The sequence below is a fragment of the Miscanthus floridulus genome, chromosome 9 (assembly GCF_019320115.1).
Source record: "Miscanthus floridulus cultivar M001 chromosome 9, ASM1932011v1, whole genome shotgun sequence".
Classification (NCBI taxonomy): domain Eukaryota; kingdom Viridiplantae; phylum Streptophyta; class Magnoliopsida; order Poales; family Poaceae; genus Miscanthus; species Miscanthus floridulus.
This window is the reverse complement of record NC_089588.1, coordinates 92571411-92592538: the sequence shown is the minus strand read 5'-3', so window position 1 is coordinate 92592538 and position 21128 is coordinate 92571411. Positions and strand designations below refer to the sequence as shown.

At 45.5% G+C, this 21128-nt stretch overlaps 1 protein-coding gene across 2 annotated transcripts; it reads right to left on the bottom strand.

Moving 5' to 3' along the window:
- Window positions 1–6471: 6471 nt before the first annotated feature.
- Window positions 6472–20899, bottom strand: LOC136483955 (uncharacterized). 2 transcript variants are annotated; one of them, XM_066481123.1, is made up of 10 exons: window positions 20504–20852; window positions 18755–18860; window positions 10829–11100; window positions 10144–10249; window positions 9669–10025; window positions 9517–9593; window positions 9309–9433; window positions 8207–8515; window positions 7552–7662; window positions 6472–6838 (listed from the first exon to the last, which is right to left on the bottom strand). In XM_066481123.1, the coding sequence occupies exons 1-9, from the start codon at window positions 20827–20829 to the stop codon at window positions 7592–7594; spliced, it is 1749 nt and encodes a 582-aa protein (XP_066337220.1). In that variant the 5' UTR covers window positions 20830–20852; the 3' UTR covers window positions 6472–6838; window positions 7552–7591. The 2 variants fall into 2 exon arrangements, with proteins under 2 accessions (XP_066337220.1, XP_066337221.1); XM_066481124.1 differs by lacking the exon at window positions 7552–7662 and having other exon boundaries at window positions 20504–20899.
- Between the last annotated feature and the right edge of the window lie 229 nt (window positions 20900–21128).

Genomic DNA, 21128 nt, shown 5'->3' with positions numbered 1-21128 from the left:
TAGTCAGCAATGATAGCAGCTAAACCAGTAGCTATGGTTTATCTACAGCAGAACCATAAGAAGCTATGGACCAGAAGTCAATTTGGAGTCACATGTAAGATAGACTATGTCACAAATAATTTAGCTGAGAGCTTCAACAACTGGATCAAAGGTGAAAAAGGCAGGAATTTGGATGACTTGCTTGATACAATCAGACAAAAGTTATTAATCAAATGGAACCACAGAAGGAAGATTGCAAGGTAGATGCAGGGCAAGATACTTCCACACATTGTGGACAAGCTGAAGGAGCAAAGCAGGAACCTAGATATTGATGTCATAACTAGCGGCGATGGCATTACAGAGTTGTGTGCAAGAGGAGGATCAAGCTTTAGATTTGTTGTGAATTTGGAACAAAAGACTTGCACTTGTAGGGCTTGGCAGGTTTCAGGCCTACCATGTAAGCATGCACTGGCCTACATCACTAGCATAAGAGGAGAGAAAATTGAAGACCATGTGGACAACTACTACTCAGTGCAGAAGTTCAGGTCAGCTTATGAGGGTATCATCCCTGCCATTCCTGATAAGTCCATGTGGCCCAAATCTGATTATGGCTTCTTCATGCATCCACCTCTTCTCAAATCAACTACTGGTAGAAGGAAGACAAGGTTCAGAGGAGCTACTAAAGGTGGCAACAAAGGCAATAAAGGCAGGCACCAGTGCTCTATTTGCCATGAATATGGGCATCACTGGTACACTTATAAAGATGGAGATCCTGCAGACATTGCAACAATGCTTGCTGATAGGTGAGATTCTTTGTTTCAGATTTTTGTGTTGGGTTGTATGTGACATACTTAGCAGCTATGACAGTTTGTATTTATCTATTGCAGGGGACCACCTAAAAGGAAGAAGAAAAAGGCAACCCTAACCTCAACTGAAACAAGCATTGTTTCTGTTCCTACCAGAATGGTGTTCCCTGATTTGCCCCCTGGTACAACTGCCACAACTGAAGCAGCTGCTGGAAATAAGAGGAAAACAACAGCCGCAGGTTCTAAGAAATCAAAGAGCTCATCCTCTGCCTCAGCAGCTTCAATCAGGTAGGTTCATGTTCTTGACATTTTCCTTGTACTACAGCTATCACATATACCTGATCAATGTAGTATCATCAGATAGCAAATGTCCTGTTAGATCTTCACTTCTAAATTTCCTATCAACTTCCACGCTAGAGCCATAACTTAATTTCTCATGAAACAATGCAACTGGAGCAGATGCCTGTTTACCATGTTGATCCAATGCATAACTCAGGAATATATTTGTTGAATCAGTGCTGATGTTCCGCATTGTAATTAGCAACACTTAATCTCTCACCTTGTAAGTAAGTATTTTCCTGCCAACAAAAGAAGAAATGAAACACTTAATGAAAACACATACCTCTTGAATGCAGAGTTCCATAGAGCTGCTACCCAATGGAGAACTTGCAGCAACATCAAAAATATTTTGTAACTGTGCTTGATAGTTTTGGAGGTCCATTTCTTCAATTACATTCCTACTACTGATACCATTACTAAAATTAGGTGATAAAACCTTTGCACTAGAAGAGTTACAGAGAGCAACCTCAGATAGGCTGAACCTATGAAAGCTCTAGTTTGGTTTTGGTGAATTGATAAAACCCTAAGTGCTAACCTAGTTTATCAAGTGATCATGAAATATGTAGCACACTTCAAGTGGTGAAGCAAATGAAGATCATAACATGATGATCATGCCATGATGATGATCAAGTGCTTGGACTTGGAAAGAAGAAAGAGAAAAACAAAAAGCTCAAGGCAAAGGTATAAACCATATGAGCTATTTTGTTTTGGTGATCAAGACACTTAGAGAGTATGATCACATTTAGGATTGATAGCCGTACTATTAAGAGAGATGAAACTCGTATCGGGATGCAGTTATCAAAGTGCCACTAGATGCTCTAACTCATTGCATATGCATTTAGGATCTAGTTGAGTGCTGACACCCTTGAAAATATTTGTGAAAATACGCTAACACATGTGCACAAGGTGATACACTTGGTGGTTGGTACATTTGATCAAGGGTGATTAAGTTTAGGTGCAAGGGTAAGAAACTCCACCGACGTAGTGTCCACCCATAGAGTGTGGACAGTCCGACAGTGCCACCGGTGCCCTAGACAGAAAAGACGGAGGTCACTGTGAGTGACCGGACGCTGGCCTCGGTTGGACTGGCGCGTCCGGTCAAGTGTAACAGCGAAGACGCTGGCGTCGGTCAAATGACCGGACGCTGGGTCGCTCTACGACCGAACGCTGGCAGGGTGCGTCCGGTCAGTGCTGACGTATGCTGACGTGAGGCGCACAGAGGAGATGATGAGTGACCGGATGCTGGGTGAGTCCGGTCAGGCATGACCGGACGCGTCCAGTCGTGAAAATACGTTTCTGGAACCTTACTGGAAACGACCGGACGCTTGAGGCTTAGAGTCTGGTCAGTTGTAGCGCAGCGTCCGGTCAACTCAAGTGACCGTTGAGATCGGACACGTGGCTGTTGTCGGGCGACCGAACGCTGAGGTCCAGCGTCTGGTCAACATGACCGAAGCATCCGGTCAGCCCGCGTTGTGCCCAGTGAAGGGGTACAATGACTCTATTTCGTGGGGGCTTCTATTTAAGCCCCATGGCCGGTTGAAGCTCATACTTTTGGCCATTTTCATTGATATAGCAACCTTGTGAGCTTAGCCAAAGCCCTCCCACTCATCTTCATCATTGATTCATTATCTTTGTGAGATTGGGAGAGAGTCCAAATGCATTGCTTGAGTGTTTGCATCTAGAGGCACTTGGTGTTTGTGTTTCACTACGGGATTTGCTTGTTACTCTTGGTGGTTGTCGCCACCTAGATGGCTTGGAGCAGCAAGGATCGTCGAGCGGAGGGTGGTGATTGTCTCCAGCTCCGATCGTGGTGATCGTGAGGGGTTCTTGACCTTTCTCCAGCGGAAAGCCAAAAGGTACTCTAGTGAATTGCTCGTGGCTTGTGTGATCCTCATCTTGTATTGGTTGTGCGGCACCCTATTGAGGGTTTGGCGTGTAAAGCCAATTAGCGCGTGAACCTCCAAGTGAGTGAATCGCCACAACGAGGAGTAGCTTGCCGGCAACCAAGTGAGCCTCGATAAAAAATCATTGTGTTCATCCTTTGATTCCGAGATGATTGGTCTTCATTGATATTGATTCTTATGATTGATTGGTTCACTCTTCGACACGGCGGTATAACTATCTTGCTTACTCTCTTTACATTACAGCAAACTAGTTGTCAAGCTCTTTAGTGTAGCTAGTTGTGAGAGCTTATTAGTTTGGTTAGTGTGGTTCTTTAGTTAGCATTTGAGATCACACTAACTTAGTGTAGTGACATAGCTATTGTGTGGATATATACTATATAAACTAGAATTGTGGTAGGTGGCTTACAATTTTAGTAGGCTAGCGCAACACTTGCTTCGCCTCATAATTGTCTAATCGGTTTGCTAAGTGTTGTTGTAGAAATTTTTATTAGGCTATTCACCCCTCCTCTAGCCATTAGGACCTTTCAACCTATCTCCTTCAACTCCTAGATTCAGAATGATTTATTTTTGTGGCTAGCTGCTTTAATCCAGATTCTGCATCTCTAACTGCAACTTTTGCATCTCTAAGTTGATCTTCAATTTTTACAACAACATCTCTCTCGAGTATAGACCTTTTTATGTCCTCGATGTTTGTGAGAATCTACATGTGAAATGTATAATGCAAACCTTGTAAGCTATTCAAAAAAAAGTTAGCATGTCTAGTAACTGACATCAGTGCAGTGTTACCTTCTCAGCACCCTTTTCCTCAGACTTCAGGGTTTCCTCTTGATTATTCATCACAGAAGTTTCCTTGATAAGTACATGTGATAATTTATCCACTTTATCTGACAGAAGCTTCATCTCACCACCTAGTTTAGCTTTTATCAGGTACTGCTTTTACTCCTAAGCAAACCAAGGCACTAACTAATTTATGATGCCATAGGGTTAGACACTACATTAAGCTTTTCATGTCACTGAAGAAAACCAATATGAAGGCTCATATTCTTGATATTTTCCCTGTACTACAGGTTTATAAGTCAACTAACCCAATACTGTTTCTTGCTTTAGAAGATCTGGAACAGGCTCCAATCAGCCAGAAACTAGAAGCCAGCCTATGCCTTTGAGCATTGTGTTCCCTGCTAGCCTGGAGCCAGAAACTAAGCATGTCAACACTGCTGACGATATCAACACAACTGAGAACAAAGGGAGACCCAAGACAGCAATGAATAAGAAAAGGAAGCTTGACAGTCCTGCTATGAATACAAGAGCCAAGGTATCTACAACTCCAGATAGTCCTGCTATGGGTACCAGAAGCAAAAGGAAGCTTGACATTTAGTTGTTGTCTGTGAGATGACTCAAAACTCCAGATATTTTGTAACTCATGTGTATGTGCTATGGGTACCATAACCTGCATTTTGTAAGACCAAAACAGTGGTCTGTGCATGACCAAAACAATGGTCTGGTCTATGTCATGACCAAAACAATGGTCTGGTCTATGTCATGACTGGTTTATGAAATGCTGTTATGGTTTGTGAAATTTCCGTAACTAGTTTGTCAAATTTATTGTTCTGGTTTCTGAATGAGATCTCTTTCTGAATCTGTGTTAACTGGTTTGTCAAATTTGTGGCGTCAAGGGCAAGTGAAAAATTCTGCTCCTGACGCCTGGACACAGGGGCAAAAAGGTCTTCCTATCCCTCCATTACCGGCCGTCACTATGTAACCTGACGGAAGTGGCACACACGACTAGAAAACTTTGCGCGAGGAACTGAGGAGGGGCAGCCAAAATTTCTGTGGCAGAGAAGGAATTAGAAACTTTTATAATGGCTTGTAGGGAAAAGTCTCCTATATATACCTATTCGCGTACGCTCCCTCAAGAAGACAAAGAAATGATTTCTCAAAAAAAGAAAATGAAGAAATGAAGAATACCTTTATCAAAAAAAAAAAAAGAAATGAAGAATACCAATCCTCTAAAAAAAACCCTGCTCGTGTGCCCTACTTCCCTCCTAAAAAGAAAAAGACATGTTGAGAATCCCCTCTTTTCTAGAAGGACATGTTGGGATTCCCTTCCTTCTAAAAAGACATGTTGAGATTCTCTAGTCTCAAGTTTAGTTGACCTACTTACGAGGTGTTTGGTTTCACCTTCTAAAATTTAATCACTGCCCCATCGGATATTTGGACACATGCATAGAGTATTAAATATAGTCTAATTACGAAACTAAATACACAGATTGAGATTAATTTACGAGACGAATTTTTTAAGCCTAATTAGTCCATGATTTGACAATGTGGTGCTACAGTAACATGTGCTAATGATGGATTAATTAGACTTAATAAATCCGTCTCGCGGATTACTAACAGATTCTGTAATTTATTTTTTATTAGTATCCGAACACCCCATGCGACACCCCATATGACATCTGATGAAACACCTCTTAAACTTTAGTGCTGCATCCAAACACCCCCTTATGTAGTCTAAGGAACTAATCGTTTCTTTTTGTAGAGGTTGACTAAATTCTAGATAGCACTTTAGATCACCTTGTTTAGATTTAGAAAGATTAAAGTGGTCTAAAGTTTAGTGGCTAAAAAACCATGAAATCTAAACAGGACTAAAGAATATCATTCTCAACAAAAGTAGCCAATCGATCTTAACTTTAACTAAATATATAAAAATATTAATATTAATGTTTGTAATGTGTCATGAGTATTATTAGATTGAATAATGAACTATATTTTTATAATTAATATATTTTGACATACAAATGATGATATTGTTTTCTATAAACCTAGTTAAAATTAAGAAAGTTTGACATATCCCAAATATAAGATGAAATTTCTTTAACAGAGGGAGTATTTTTAAATTAAAAAACCCAAAAGAAAATATGACCGCATTTGAAAAGATTACTAGCCGACTAGGGTGCCAAGCCGGCATAAGTTATACAGAGATTTCATCCAAAACTTGAAACCAAACCTTCATGGCAGGTTTCGCGGAGGCTCCAGGGCAACTTTTCAACGCCACAAGGTGCCAATCAGAACTTCAACAGCCCCCAGATACCACCAAACTAAACACTATCTAAGAGCATCTCCAACCGTAGAAGAAAATTCTAACCTAAAAAACTAGTTATTGGGGAAGATTAAAAAAAAGTGTTTTGGGATTTTGATGGTCTCCTCCCCAACGGAATAAGAAAATCCATCCCCAATGAGAAAAAACAGTAGATTGAAGGAGAAGGCTATGATTTGATGGATTGAGAAAAAAATTTCGTTAGAGTTGAGTTTGGAAAACTGTTGGAGCTACAAACTCTCCAAAATGACAGTTTTTTTTCTCGTTTAGGGTTAGAAAAGGGAGACCGTTGGAGATGCTCTAAAGAAAACAAAGCAAAAGCATGAAGCGCACAGGAATTCCAATCTTTCATCTACAAAAGTCTATATTATATCAGAAACTAATAAACCAATCAGTACTTGATTACTGCTAACTTATATGTTCTGCGACTCTTGCAGTCTACACGATCGCGAACAAGGTGCTAGAACAAATGTGGCATTGTACATAACTACAAGAACAATATGTTCCTCATGTTTCACCAAAGCTGAAGCCAACAAATGTTCCCATTGCGCACGCATGAATAAACATCAGAAGACAACTCCTGAGCAACTGACTACATCCAGACATCCACGAACGAGGCGGACTTGCAGAAGTCAACATGAAGCTGAACCTATATGGTCAGAACTGATTCTGCCTTATCTGGGGCCGGAATCAGTCGCTCTCCTTTTCAGCAGCTGCAAGTGTACAGAACGGTTAGTTAGGAAAGGGCATACAAAGATTATATTACTTCGCGCACCGGATGGCTGGCCCACCAAAGTGACCAGCAGGAAATGCAATCGATGAGTATTGAGTACTGAACCATATGATGATAGATATATGAAGAAAAAATCATACGTTGATTAGAAAAGATTGCATCGAGCCCACTTGGACTGCTAACTGCTGCAGTCGTATTGAGTAAAGTGTTCATGTAAAAAAGCAACAAATAGTTGCAAACCAGCATGTTTAGAGGCATTGTGGCACACAAGCTACAAAAGCATATGCTGAATATATACTATGAATCCATGACAACCAATTGAACATTAGAATGGAAATTCTTAACCTCCTGGCCACTGTCAGAACATAGATATGAAATCCTTAACAAAATAGACCTATATACATCAAACTCACTAAATTTTTGTGATAAAAAGCTAATATGTGGCTCTTTCAAATTCCTCCATCCCAAAAATTGACTCCTCCAAAAGCTACCAGATTTTTTCTGTGAAGTGCCTCAAGGAAACAGCCTTTCAGGATTTTTCACAGTACCATCTACTAAAGGGATTAAGTTCTTGTTTTCGGAGAACACATCAACCATGTATGCAGATACTACCAAGGCTCAGTTTCAAGCATTTCATCCCTATGGAAGAAAGGCAACAAAGGCATGCTTCAGTGCATATTGTATTAGCCATACCGGTTTTTCCTTCAGGAGATTAATATATCAGAGTTACATGTCAAACCAAGCCAAGTGCTAGTGTGGAGCGCAGAAAATCTGTCTGCTGGCAAGAATGAAAAACTGGCCCATCTGGTGATGAAAGACCTTTGTGTTTGTTACTATGTCAATCCATATTCATGATCCAAACTTGTACAGAGATATAATGGTGCTTTCACACAATAAAAAGGATTGGAGCAGTAAGATGGTCCCTAAGATTCTTGCAGAACTGTTGAAATAAATGTCAAAATGCTAGCATAAGTTTTGTTTTAGATGAGCGTGTGGCTCAGAGCACCCAGTAAAGGAGCCACCCACCCAGGGCTGAAACCTTAGTGCTGCATGTGTGCCCACTTCCCTGTGCAATGCTGGTGAAGTTCCCTTCTAAAAGCTAAGTCAGGGGTGACGTGCTTCCTCCCTGATTTTTTTTTTATAAATACCCTTTTTTTGGTAAGTTTGGTGTGTTCAACAGGGTCAGTCCAAGGGAAACTCCTTCCTAATGGTAGCTGGGGCTGAACTGAACTATAACATTATAGCAATTTCGAAGAAATCCAGCATATCTTAAAACACCACTTATATCAACGTTAAAGAAATTGTAAGCTGCTGAAAGCAAATCAAGGAACAGATAGCTGAATCATACCATCGGCAGAACCATCACCAGCTTCGGCAGTTTCATTATTGTCTTCATCTCCACCTTTTACATTCTCTTCATCAACTTCATCATTGTCTTCATCTCCACCTTTTACATTCTCCTCATCAACTTCATCATCGTCTTCTGCATCATCATCATCTTCTTCTTCATCATCACTATCCTCTTCTATTTTAGGTGGTGGCGGCAGGGGTATGAAACTTGATGTACTTCTCCGACGAGAACTAGTAATAATATTACTCATGTCTATGCCCTCAAGTTCCTTTGCTCTTTCTTTTCTCTTCTTCACTGCTTTAATTTCTGCCCATAACATTAATAAAGAATGTTAGAGAAAGAGATATATTAGTCGGCTGGCTGAAATTTGGCTGATGCTGATTTGTTGTGAGAGAAAACACTGTTCCTTCGCTGAAAAAAGTATTGCTGATAAGCTCAAGCGAACAGGTTCCTTACACTGTAGTATCAAAAGTTTGAGAGCAATGTAAAGGTTACTTCTATCAGTAAATCATGCTCAATTAAACAGAAAGGCGGGGGGGGGGGGGGGGGGGGGGGTTAGCTTCCCTAGATAATCTTTACTAGAGTGGTTTGGGCGCCGAGGTGGTGACGAGGCCCTTCCATCCATGGGGCCACTTCTTGCTTTTGGCGGGCGGCCGAAATTCATGGTTTGTGCTCGCAGAGGCGAAGTCGGAGCTGCTCGTTGCTGGGCGCGATGATGCTTGGCAACGACAATGCGCTGTTTGGTGTGGCTAGGTGTGTTGGTGGTTGGTGCTAGTCATGTGCAGGAGGTGGTGACTTGGTAGCTTTGGCTGAGGTCCACCGTGTGAAGTCGGAGCTGCTTGGATGCTATTGTGATGAAGCTTGGCAACGATGGCACATGGTGGGCTCCATCGTGTTGTTTCAGGTGTGTCATGTGGGCAGTTGTGTTTAGGTTTTTGCTGGTTTTCCTTAATTAACCGTGCAGTTGTATGGGTTTTGGGCCCAGTTTACCTTATAAACCGGGTCAGTTCTTTCTTCTTAAGTGAATTGCAGGAGCTCCCTGCCATTTTCAGAGGTTCTTCGAAAAATAATCTTTACTAGAGTCAACAAGAAAACACACCTTTTTCAGATGGATTTTTTGACAATCCTTCCTTTTCAAGTATATCCTGTAACTCCTTTATCAAACAGGCCTCACGTTTGTTCTCAGGAGCTTGCTTGACCCTCCGATACACAGTAGGTGGAATTCTGAATTAAAGGAAACATACATTAGTCAAGTTATCATTCTACAAATTCATAATTGCATATGGTAAATCAAGTTGAGGTAGTACGTCATTCCACACGACTTGATTATCGATTTCAGATGCTCCACTTGTTTCCCATAAGCTGGAGTCTGTTGCCGTTTTCTCTGCACACCAAAACATCAGGATATATGAGTAAGGCATACAAGGAATTAAGTGTCCCGAGAGTTCAATCTGAAAACCTTGTTATCTTCCTCAGCGGATGAATGGGAATTATCCTCTTCTGCTGAGTTGCCACCCTTTTCTTCAGTACGTCTATCTGAATCTTGTTTTGCAACCTTTTTAGCCTTTGGGGTTGAGAGTTTCTTCTCATTTGTAACTATTTTCTGCTTTTTTATGACTTTAGCCTTTTCTGCTCTTTTCTTTCTTGGCCTTGAATCCTCGTCACTGTCTTCCAGCTCACTCTTGCTATCATTTAATTCAGACCTATCCGATTCTTCACGGACTCTTTTAGAGCCTTTATTACTTGTTTGGTCAGTATCCTTGGAAGATCCCTTTTTACTTTTTTTCTTTGTCCCATTTGCAGGTTCTTGCAAAATCTGCTACCAAGATAAAGAAAAGCAACAGAACCCATTAACAAATTAATCATGCAAAAAAGAAGTTAAAGCATACATTTAAAGAAATAGTACATGTTACTCATGCATGTAGTAAACTGACCTTGTCTAATTCTGTAGTAATGAAGTTCTTATAGGCATCCAAAGCTTTCTTCTGAAGCTTGAGATCTTCTTCCAAAGTACGTCGAACTCCTTGTAAAGTAAGAGTACTGCATTTATTTCATTTTGTGAATACACGCTGAATAGCGAAATGCACAAAAGGCAGGTAAAAAGGACATTGAGTATCAAAAAGGGACAATGGATATGCACAAAAACATCATAATATGCTCTTGTTTGTTTCAGCAGCAGTATTTTTGTAGTCCAGAATGCAGTGTCCAAACCAAAATGAGTAAAACATAACATGAAACAAGTAAATATGTTCTAGGGAAACAATATTCCTAGAACAAAACAAGATAAACCCAAAATCTATCCTAATAATACCCTATATTAAGGAGGATATGCAACTTGAAAATACTCTGACCACTAAATATTGGCAGTTCTCTACTTCTCATTGCCTCCAAGATGCAAAATTGATCATTAATTTCTCCATAGTACTAGAGGAATATAGCATAATGGAAGTACTTTCGATGGTGTATCTGTTAATGTCATTTTCTTGTCCCCATGTCTCGTATATATATTAATGTGCAAAGGTTGAGAAGTTCAATAAACCAACACATGGCAACCATTGATGTAATGTAAGCATGAACTTGTGATAATTATACATGCAATGAGAAGTTGAGGACACATACTCAGAGTTCTTTCTAAAATAAGATGCCCTTTTTTCAATGGCTTCTTTTATCATGTCTTCACTAATATCACTGCTGGAAGTTTGATCCTTTTCTCCTTCAGGATCCTTTCCTGTCTTGCTGGATGTTACGACATCAGCATTGGAGGATGTTTTGTTTGAAACAGGCATTGGTTTAGCAATATCTGTCCCTTCTCTGGATAAATGATCATCTTTAGCTTCAAGATCGTCTGATGGATTATCATTTGCATTTTCATCACCAGATTCAGCAAAAACCTGGTATAATACTTGGCCAAGAAAGAAAGAATGAGCAGAAGTTAGCTAACACAGAAAGCAATTCTGAAAAAGGAAGAAAAAAGATTGACTGGATCTACCAAAACACAAGGTAATATGTTCCAGCTGGGAATAAAAGTTGCACATAATATCAGATATTCAGATGTAATGAATTTCCAGATTAGAAACCAAGGGAACAAATTATCTATACAAGCAAAACTGCTACTATTTCAAATACAGATATATCAAGAGAACCTTACAACAACAACAACATCAACAACAACAACAACAAAGCCTTTAAGTCCCAAACAAGTTGGGGTAGGCTAGAGTTGAAACTCAGCAGAAGCAATCAAGGTTCAGGCACGTGAATAGCTGTCTTCCAAGCACTCCTATCTAAGGCTAAGTCTTTGGGTATATTCCATCCTTTCAAGTCTCATTTTATTGCCTCTACCCAAGTCAACTTCGGTCTTCCTCTGCCTCTCTTCACGTTACTATCCTGGCCTAGGATTCCACTACGCACCGGTGCCTCAAGAGGTCTCCGTTGGACATGTCCAAACCATCTCAACCGGTGTTGGACAAGCTTCTCTTCAATTGGTGCTACCCCTAATCTATCACGTATATCATCGTTCCGAACTCGATCCCTTCTTGTATGACCGCAAATCCAACGCAACATACGTATTTCCGCGACACTTATCTGTTGAACATGTCGTCTCTTCGTAGGCCAACATTCTACACCATACAACATAGCAGGTCTAATCGCCGTCCTATAAAACTTGCCTTTCAGCTTCCGTGGTACCCTTTTGTCACATAGGACACCAGATGCTTGCCGCCACTTCATCCACCCTGCTTTGATTCTATGGCTAACATCTTCATCAATATCCCCGTCTCTCTGTAGCATTGATCCTAAATATCGAAATGTATCCTTCCTAGGCACTACTTGACCTTCCAAACTAATATCTTCCTCCTCCCGAGTAGTAGTGCCGAAGTCACATCTCATATACTCAGTTTTAGTTCTACTGAGTCTAAAACCTTTGGACTCCAAAGTCTCCCGCCATAACTTCAGCTTCTGATTCACTCCTGTTCGGCTTTCATCAACTAGCACTACATCGTCCGCGAAAAGCATACACCAAGGGATGTCCCCTTGTATGTCCCTTGTGACCTCATCCATTACTAAGGCAAACAAATAAGGGCTCAAAGCTGACCCTTGATGTAGTCCTATCCTAATCGGGAAGTCATCCGTATCTCCATCACTTGTTCGAACTCTAGTCACAACATTGTTGTACATGTCCTTAATGAGCCCGACGTACTTCGTTGGGACTTTATGTTTGTTCAAAGCCCACCACATAATATTCCTTGGTATTTTATCATAAGCCTTCTCCAAGTCAATAAAAACCATATGTAGGTCCTTCTTCTTCTCCCTATACCGCTCCATAACTTGTCTTATTAAGAAAATGGCTTCCATGGTTGACCTTCCGGGCATGAAACCAAATTGGTTCATAGAGACCCGCGTTATTGCTCTCAAGCGATGCTCGATAACTCAAGCAATATCATGAATTTTCAAAGCTCCTTTGTACTGAATTTTAAATGTAAAACAAGAATCTGACATTTAAGATAATAAAATATCATTAGATGTTTAATAAATAGAACCACTATCCATCACCTTCCCTTACTTTTGAATTTACTGTACAGAGCATAATGTCTGAGCAGTGAGCACCATCCTATGCATATTCGTAGGTAATGGTCTGTTGCATATTTATAAAACGAAAATTGATGGGTTTAATATATTTTGCATTTTTTGTTAGCAGTACTGCAGTAGGATAAATAACCAAAACACTTTGTGCATGTTAATGATTAGTTAGGACTAAGGACAAACATTGTCAATAACAGGGGGTAGTAAACTATATTATCTACCTCTAAATTCATCTGGCTCCATGCAGAAGCTATACAAAAAAATTAAAAACTTGATAGATTGAATATTTGTGTACAAGCCCCCAACAAATTTTGTCAGCATAGTTTTATCTTTGTTTTTTCCAAAAGAATGAATATTTTCATCTTGTTAGCAACATAATTTGATAAATCTGTAGTGTTAGAGTATTTATTTCCTCTATCATTTATTGTATACCGGCTACCTCTTGGGTTTCCACCCAGTGCTGCCTAGGAACTCTCCCGGCATGCTGCCTGGGATTCTCCCCCCTCTTAACTCTCTAGCTTAGTCTCTCTCTATATATGTAATACTCCTGTAAACTCTTCTTAAGCAATCTAAGCCTCTTGGCCTTTCTCTATCATGGTATCAGACTAAAACCGATCCCTCTGCTTCCGCTCCTCTCGGCGCCCGCCCCCTCACCTTCCCGCCCGCGCGCCCAGTGCCGCCGTCTTCCGCAGTCCTTCTCAGCCGCCCGCGTGCCTGGTGCTGCCCTCATCGTCGCGCCTAGTGCTCCAGCCGCGCGCCCATGGCTACTTCGACCTCCGGCGCCTCCACCGCGGCTACCGCGATCAAGCTTCGTGATGAAGCTCTCGCCGCCGCTCAGAAGCTGGAGGAGGAAGCCGCCTCACTGCACTCCACCAACACCGACCGCAGTCAGCAGCTTTAGGCGGAGGCTGACCTCCTCAAGTCTGCTGCTGCCGCGCAGGATCGCGTCCGTGCCGCTGCTGACGCCCTCGAGAAGGAGCGCGCGCAGGCCGACGCTCTGGAACAGCAGGCCGCTGCACTCCGGGACCGTCTCCGCCCGGACTCCCTCCACGACGACTCTTCTCAGGACGGCGGCGATCACTCTTTCTCCTCCGACGCCGCAACCATCGTTCATCTGCACAGCCAGGCTGCTGCTGTCCAGAACATCAAGAATTTGATTCCGATTGTTCTGGACCTCCAGTCCTCCAACTACTCCAAGTGGCGCGGCGACGTCCTCCTCATCCTCGGCCGCTTCGCGCTAAAGGATCACGTCCTCAGTGACGACTCCCGAGTCACCGACCTAGCATGGTCCCGCATGGACTGCGTGGTCGTCTCCTGGATCTTCAACACCATCTCCACCGACCTTCTGGACGTCATCCACGAGCGTGACGGCGTCTCCGCTCGGGCTGCGTGGCTCGGTATCGAACAACAGTTCCTCAACAATCGCGAGTCACGCGCCATGCTCCTTGATGCTGAGTTCCGCACCCTCTCCCAAGGTGCTCTCTCCATCGACGCCTATTGCCGCAAGATGAAGGGCATGGCTGATGCCCTTGTTGATCTGGGTGAGCCAGTCCATGACCGTACTCTGGTGCTCAACATCCTGCGCGGCCTCAATGAACGTTTCCAGTTCATGTCGCAGTTCATCACACGCCAGAAGCCGTTTCCTTCCTTTGCGGACGTCCGCGCCGACCTACGCCTGGCCGAGCTCAACATGGCACCTCCTTCAGCGCCTCCATCGGTCCTCGTCGCCTCTTCGTTCAGCAAGCCACCTGCCTCCCCGCCGGCCTCTGGGTCTGCAAACCCGCGCCCTCAACAGTACGCCGGGGGGGGGGGGGGGGGGGGGGGGCTCATCTGGCAATGGCAGTGGCCGTGGCCGGCGTCGCCGTGGCCAAGGAGGCTCGACCAGCGGCTTCCCAGGCGGTTCCCAGTGGCCCTCCCTCCTCAATCCGTGGACAGGGTCCATCCACATGTGGCCCGGGGGTCAACTCCTGGCGGCTCTCGCGGTCCACCTCCCCGTCCTGGACCATCTGCATCGCCACCGCTGCAGCAGCATGCTTTGGTGGCCGGCGTGCCTCCAACCTTCTACCCTTCGACTCAGGGGACGTACCACCAGGCGCCCACCCAGGCACCCCCTCCTGCCTGGACGCCAGCACCACCTCCGACGCCCCCAGTTTGGTCACCATGGGACCAACAGTCCCTCGCCAACGCCTTCAGCACCGTCACCCTCACCCCGCCTCCGAACTCCTCGGACTGGGTGATCGACTCGGGTGCCTCGTCTCACATTGCCTCCAACCCTGGTATGGTTACCGTTTCTCCATCCTCCTCTTTTCCTTCCTCCATTGTTGTGGGAAACGGTGCTACTCTCCCGGTTGTTGGCACCGGATATTCCACCCTTCCTGGCCCTTTCCGTCTCAACAATGTCCTTCTAGCTCCTGACATCATTAAAAATCTGCTTTCCGTTCGTCAATTCACCACTGACAATTTTGTTTCTGTGGAATTTGACCCTCTTGGTGTCTCTGTGAAGGATCTCCGTACCAGGAACATCCTCCTTCGATGTAACAGCTCAGGGCCGCTCTACACCTTGCAGCTCCCGTCGTCACCTATTGATACTTGTGCTCTTGTGGCCACTCCTTCTCCAACTACCTGGCATCGTCGTCTCGGCCACCCCGGCAAGGCTGCCCTTCAGCGTCTCGCTCAATCATCTTCCATTTTCTACAGCAAGTCCACAGAAGACTCCATCTGCCATGCTTGTCAGCTTGGGCGCCATGTTCGCTTGCCTTTTGCTAGTTCCTTGTCTAGAGCACCCAAACATTTTGATCTGATACATTGTGATCTGTGGACCTCCCCTATTATCAGTGTATCCGGCTTTAAATACTATCTCGTTATTCTCGATGATTGCTCTCATTTTCTTTGGACTTTTCCTCTTCGATTAAAGTCTGAGACTTTTACTGTCCTCTCCAATTTCTTCGCCTATGTGCACACTCAATCTGGTTGTACCATCAAATCCGTGCAATGTGACAACGGTCGTGAGTTTGACAACTCCACGTCTCGCGCTTTCTTTCTGGCCAAAGGTGTTTCCCTTCGCATGTCATGTCCCTACACCTCGCAACAAAATGGCAATGCCGAACGCATGCTTCGCACCACCAACAATGTCACCCGCACCTTGCTCTTCCAAGCATCCATGCCCCCCTTCTACTGGGCCGATGCCCTTGCTACTGCCACTCACCTCATAAATCGCCTCCCTACCAAAACGCTGAACATGAGCACTCCCTTCTTCGCCCTTTATGGCACTCACCCTTCTTATCATGATCTCCGGGCTTTCGGATGCACCTGCTACCCTAATCTCACCGCTACTACTCCTCACAAACTTGCCCCGCGCTCTTATGTGTTTTCATCGGCTACTCTCCCGACCACAAAGGTTACAGGTGCCTCGACCTTGCCACAAACCGTGTCATCATCTCTCGCCACGTTGTTTTCGACGAAACAACGTTTCCCTTCTCACTTCGCCGGCCCTCACCACCCACACACGAACTGGACTTTCTAACTGATGACGATCCTCCGTTAGTCCCTTTTCCACCTGCAGGAACCCCTCGCGTTGCTGCCATCCCGCCAGCACCTGCATCTCTGCGGGCTCCCTCCCAGCCAGCATCTTCAGGTACCCCAGCGCCAGGATCAGGCACACCAGCGCCGCGGTCTCCTCCACCCGGCTTCACCGCGCCCTTGGTATCCCCTACACCAGCGCCCGCTGTCCAGGCGCCCACGGTGCCCCCTGTACCGGTGTCCACGACGCCCCATGTGCAGGCGCCCCCGGCTCCTTCCTTCAGCAAGCCGCCCGTCGTCCACGTCTACACACGGCGTGCCCCCGCACCCAGCTCACCACCGAGGTCCCCCGATGGGGCTCCTCCTCGACGCTCTGGCATGATTCCCTCTCCACCACGCTACGTCAAGAGCGGTTCTTCACTGCCAACAAGGGCGGTCTCCATCCCGCCACTTGCCAATTCTCATGGCATGGCGACTCGCAGGAAGTCCGGATACAAGCAGCCTCGTCTTGCTCTACACACCGAGGCTCTGTCCCCACTTCCGCGTTCCTGCCGTGATGCTCTTGCTAATCCGCACTGGCGTCAGGCCATGGAAGAAGAATTCACTGCCCTCCTGCACAACCACACTTGGGATCTCGTTGCTCGGCCTGCCAAGGCAAATGTGGTCACCGGGAAATGGATCTTCAAACACAAGTTTCATGCTGATGGTTCCTTGGACAGATACAAGGCTCGATGGGTCCTCCGTGGGTTCACACAACGCCCCGGAATCGATTACGATGAGACTTTCAGTCCCGTCGTCAAGCCCGCTACCGTTCGCACCGTCCTCACTCTGGCTCACTCCCGGGACTGGCCGATCCATCAACTTGATGTCAAGAACGCTTTCCTTCACGGTACTCTGTCAGAAATAGTATACTGCTCTCAGCCGATTGGTTTTGCCGATCATGCTCTTCCCGACCATGTCTGCAGGCTCAATAAGTCCCTCTACGGTTTGAAGCAGGCACCACGAGCATGGTACAGCCGGTTTGCTTCTTATTTGCTGTCTCTGGGTTTCACTGAAGCTAAGTCCGACACCTCCCTGTTCATCTATCACCGCGGCACTGAGACAGTCTATTTGCTCCTATATGTGGATGACATTGTTGTTACAACCTCCTCTCAGCCGCTCTTATACCGGGTGATTGATGCACTGAAGAAGGAATTTGCCATGAAGGATCTGGGTTCCCTACACCATTTTCTTGGCGTAGCAGTTCAGCGACAACAAGACCTTCTATTCCTCTCACAGCGTCAGTACACTCTGGATATTCTTGCTCGCCATGGCATGAGCGACTGCAAGCCCTGTTCCACTCCTGTTGACACTTGTGCCAAAGTTTCTGCTGATGCCGGCCCTTCTGTTGCTGATCCTACAGCATATCGCAGTCTTGCAGGTGCTCTCCAGTACCTCACTTTCACCCGGCCTGACATCGCGCTGGCTGTTCAACAAACCTGCCTGCACATGCATGATCCTCGGGAAGTTCATCTTGTTGCTGCCAAGCGGATTCTTCGCTACCTTCAGGGCACTATCAGTTTTGGTCTTGTCATTCCCCGCTCCGCCCCAACTCAGATCATCGCCTACACCGACGCTGACTGGGCTGGCTGCCCTGACACCCGACGATCCACCTCCGGCTATACTGTTTTCCTCGGTGGCAGCCTCATCTCCTGGTCATCCAAACGCCAACCCACTGTTTCACGGTCGAGCGCCGAGGCCGAATACCGAGCAGTTGCCAACGGCGTCGCCGAAGCCTCCTGGCTGCGGCAACTTCTGCAGGAACTACATCATCCTCTGGAAACTGCCTGCCTCGTCTACTGCGACAACGTCAGCGCCGTCTACCTCTCCACCAACCCCGTTCAGCATCAGCGTACCAAGCACGTGGAAATCGACCTTCACTTCGTCCGGGAACGGGTCGCTCTTGGGGCTGTCCGTGTACTTCACGTTCCCACCACGTCGCAATTCGCCGATGTCTTCACCAAGGGTCTTCCTTCTTCTGTCTTTATGGATTTTCGCTCCAGTCTGAATGTTCGTTCTACCGACGTTCCGACTGCGGGGGGGGGGGGGGGGGGGGTGTTAGAGTATTTATTTCCTCTATCATTTATTGTATACCGGCTGCCTCTTGGGTCTCCACCTAGTGCTGCCTAGGAACTCTCCCGGCATGCTGCCTGGGATTCTCCCCCCTCTTAACTCTCTAGCTTAGTCTCTCTATATATATGTAATACTCCTGTAAACTCTTCTTAAGCAATCTAAGCCTCTTGGCCTTTCTCTATCATGTAGAACTAACCAGTATGCACAGTGAACAATTCTAGTTTCTCCCCCTTTTTAAAAAAGAGGAAACCCAAATAAAGAGTATGAAAAGTTGTATGTGTAGAAGAACCATCGCAACACTTTTAAAATGATAGTTCCGTAAACCACTGAACGTACCTTGTCTACACATTGCTTTATGAACTTTTTATGTGCATCAAGTGAATACATATCCAAACCCAGGTCCTTTTCCAGTGCTCTCCTAACGCCTTCAAGGGTCAAGGAGCTGAAAAAGAAAATCTCTTATGTAAGTGTAACATTCATCTTGCTAAAGCTGAAAAAGTTCAAAGACATCTTTCTCTACATTGAAATTCACCTCTAGTACAAAATCAACATTAAGCCATCGGATTAACCCAAAATAAATATTAACCATCAGATCTGATCGACATAACAGGCTTGTAAGTATACACCTTTGGGTTAAGATAGTGGAAGCTTTTAAATCGCACATCCTGTTATGAAAACTTGAAAAGGCACCCATTCAGCCTTTTCACAAAAAAAAAAATGTTTTTATAGCACCTTTTTATAATTTGCTTTGGTTAGAGCAATCAAATTATTAAAAAACTGTATATACCGTGAAAAGACACCTTTTACGAAAGGCATGTTTCCACATATGACACTTTTTTATATATATAAATACTTACGATTTGTTCAAAGATGGTATAAAAAATTCAAGTAATCCTCCCACAGTAAAACATTGGCAATGAGCTAGTTGTAAAGAAAGAAGAATATGATAACAGCCTCTGCTTATTTTTGCATAGATTCACATAGGAGCAGCACAGTTTCACATAGGATACAGTATGGCCAACAGGCCAAGCACTCAACAAGACACCAAGCAATTATCATTTCACACAAAACAACAACGGCCTCTGTTTTAGAAGGCAGTGCCTAGGTGCTAGTACCTACGCATTGTTCTTCCTAAAGCAATTTAAGACTTCACCTGTGTATGAAAGTTTGACTAATTGTAGATCGAAAGATAAACTATGGTCACGGAATTCATGAACGCATGATACATGTCAATAATCTTGCATAACACCTAGGAACTAGGTGGAGCCTGACCACCTACCTAGAGCCTAGCACTTTTCGAAAAACTGCTAACGCTTATACAGTGAAGTAATTGGCTCACTGTGAACTGAAACCAAGATGCGGAATTTGGGGATAAAATGGTAGAAATCAACGTGAATTGAAGACAGAGGGTGAAAAAAATCTGAACTCATGTTCTACTGGAAAACAGGATAACTTCTCAATCACGGTCTTATACATAAGCACAGCTTAAAAGGGGCAGTAAACAAGTTAAACCACCGAAACGACAAAATAAAGGAGACAATGAATTGGAAGAATAACAACAAAAAAAGAAAACGGTTTCGCGCCACAGCAAACCGACCCACCATCTGACTGCCATCAGATCACGAAACAATCCGATAAGAAGAAATCTCCGCCGTCTAAGTGTTCTTTACAGATTCAGTTGCCTCTTGTCTTGACAGTTAACATCCCGAATTTCCATTTCCCCCTAACCTCTAAAACCCTAGGAGCTGCCAGCTGCGGCTGAGACCTGCACCACTCGTTCTGAAGACCATGGTTCAGGACTCATCATCGCCGCTTGCCTTCATCTCCTACAAGGAAAGCAAAAGTAGAAACCCTACCCAATCCCGCCCCACTAGGCCAAAACCCTCCCCGCCTCCCGCAGTGCACGACCGACCCTCCGCAGCAAGCAACGGCAGCCCAACCGAGACCCCGAGAAGCTCCCCAATTCCAGACGCCCGCAGCAGCCGCAGCCATACACCTGAACCTTAGAGCGCGGAAAACCCTAGACGAGGGGCAGGACGGCCACACCAGCCCGAGGAGTTGGAGGAAGGGGGAGAGTGTGCTCACTCGGCCTGCTTCTTGAAGTCTGCGACGCGGGAGCGCATGGCCTTCTCGATCTCCGCCTCCCTCTCCCGCGCCGCCACGGCGGCGGCGGCGACGTCGGCGTCGTCGGCGCCCATGAGGTGCCGGTGTCGGGCGTCGCTGCCGCAGCTGGGCCCCGTCGCTCCTCGTGGTCGCCTCCGTCTGCTACTGATGCCGTTTTCAGTCTCGGCGCAGAAGAAACACGCGAACAGCTGGTGGAACCGGGTGATCTTGAGGGACTGGCCGTCACGTTGGGCCGGGCCGGACGACTCAAATGGGTCTGGGCTGAGCCGGACCGGGCGGTCACACATCGCGCTGGGGTTGGTGGCCCAGTTGGTTTTTGCTTCTCCCCAGCGCCCACCCGGCTTACATACCTAGGCCTAGCCTTGCAGGTTAATTACAACAACTTGCCACTCGATATATTCCGCGAGCAGCGAAGCCTCCCCCGGCTCCCCCCACCTCATCTGCCCCTCGCGTGCGGCGGCGGCGACTCCACCTGACCTGGCCAGCGCCCTCCCGCTTTCCAGCCAGCAAGCCAGACTCCGCCCCTCTCCGATCGTCCGGTCTCGGCCAGATCCGGGCGGTCCGGGCTGCGCGGAGGCTCTAGATC

Bases quoted from the DNA above. Each gene is read 5' to 3' on its own strand.
- LOC136483955 (XM_066481123.1), bottom strand. From the start codon at position 20,829: ATGTGTGACCGCCCGGTCCGGCTCAGCCCAGACCCATTTGAGTCGTCC. The intron at 18,861-20,503 runs GTGAGCACACTC...TTTCTTTTTCAG, and splicing joins GACTTCAAGAAGCAGGCCGA to CTCCTTGACCCTTGAAGGCG. The intron at 8,516-9,308 runs GTGTGTTTTCTT...TGTTATGGGCAG, and splicing joins AAAAAATCCATCTGAAAAAG to AAATTAAAGCAGTGAAGAAG.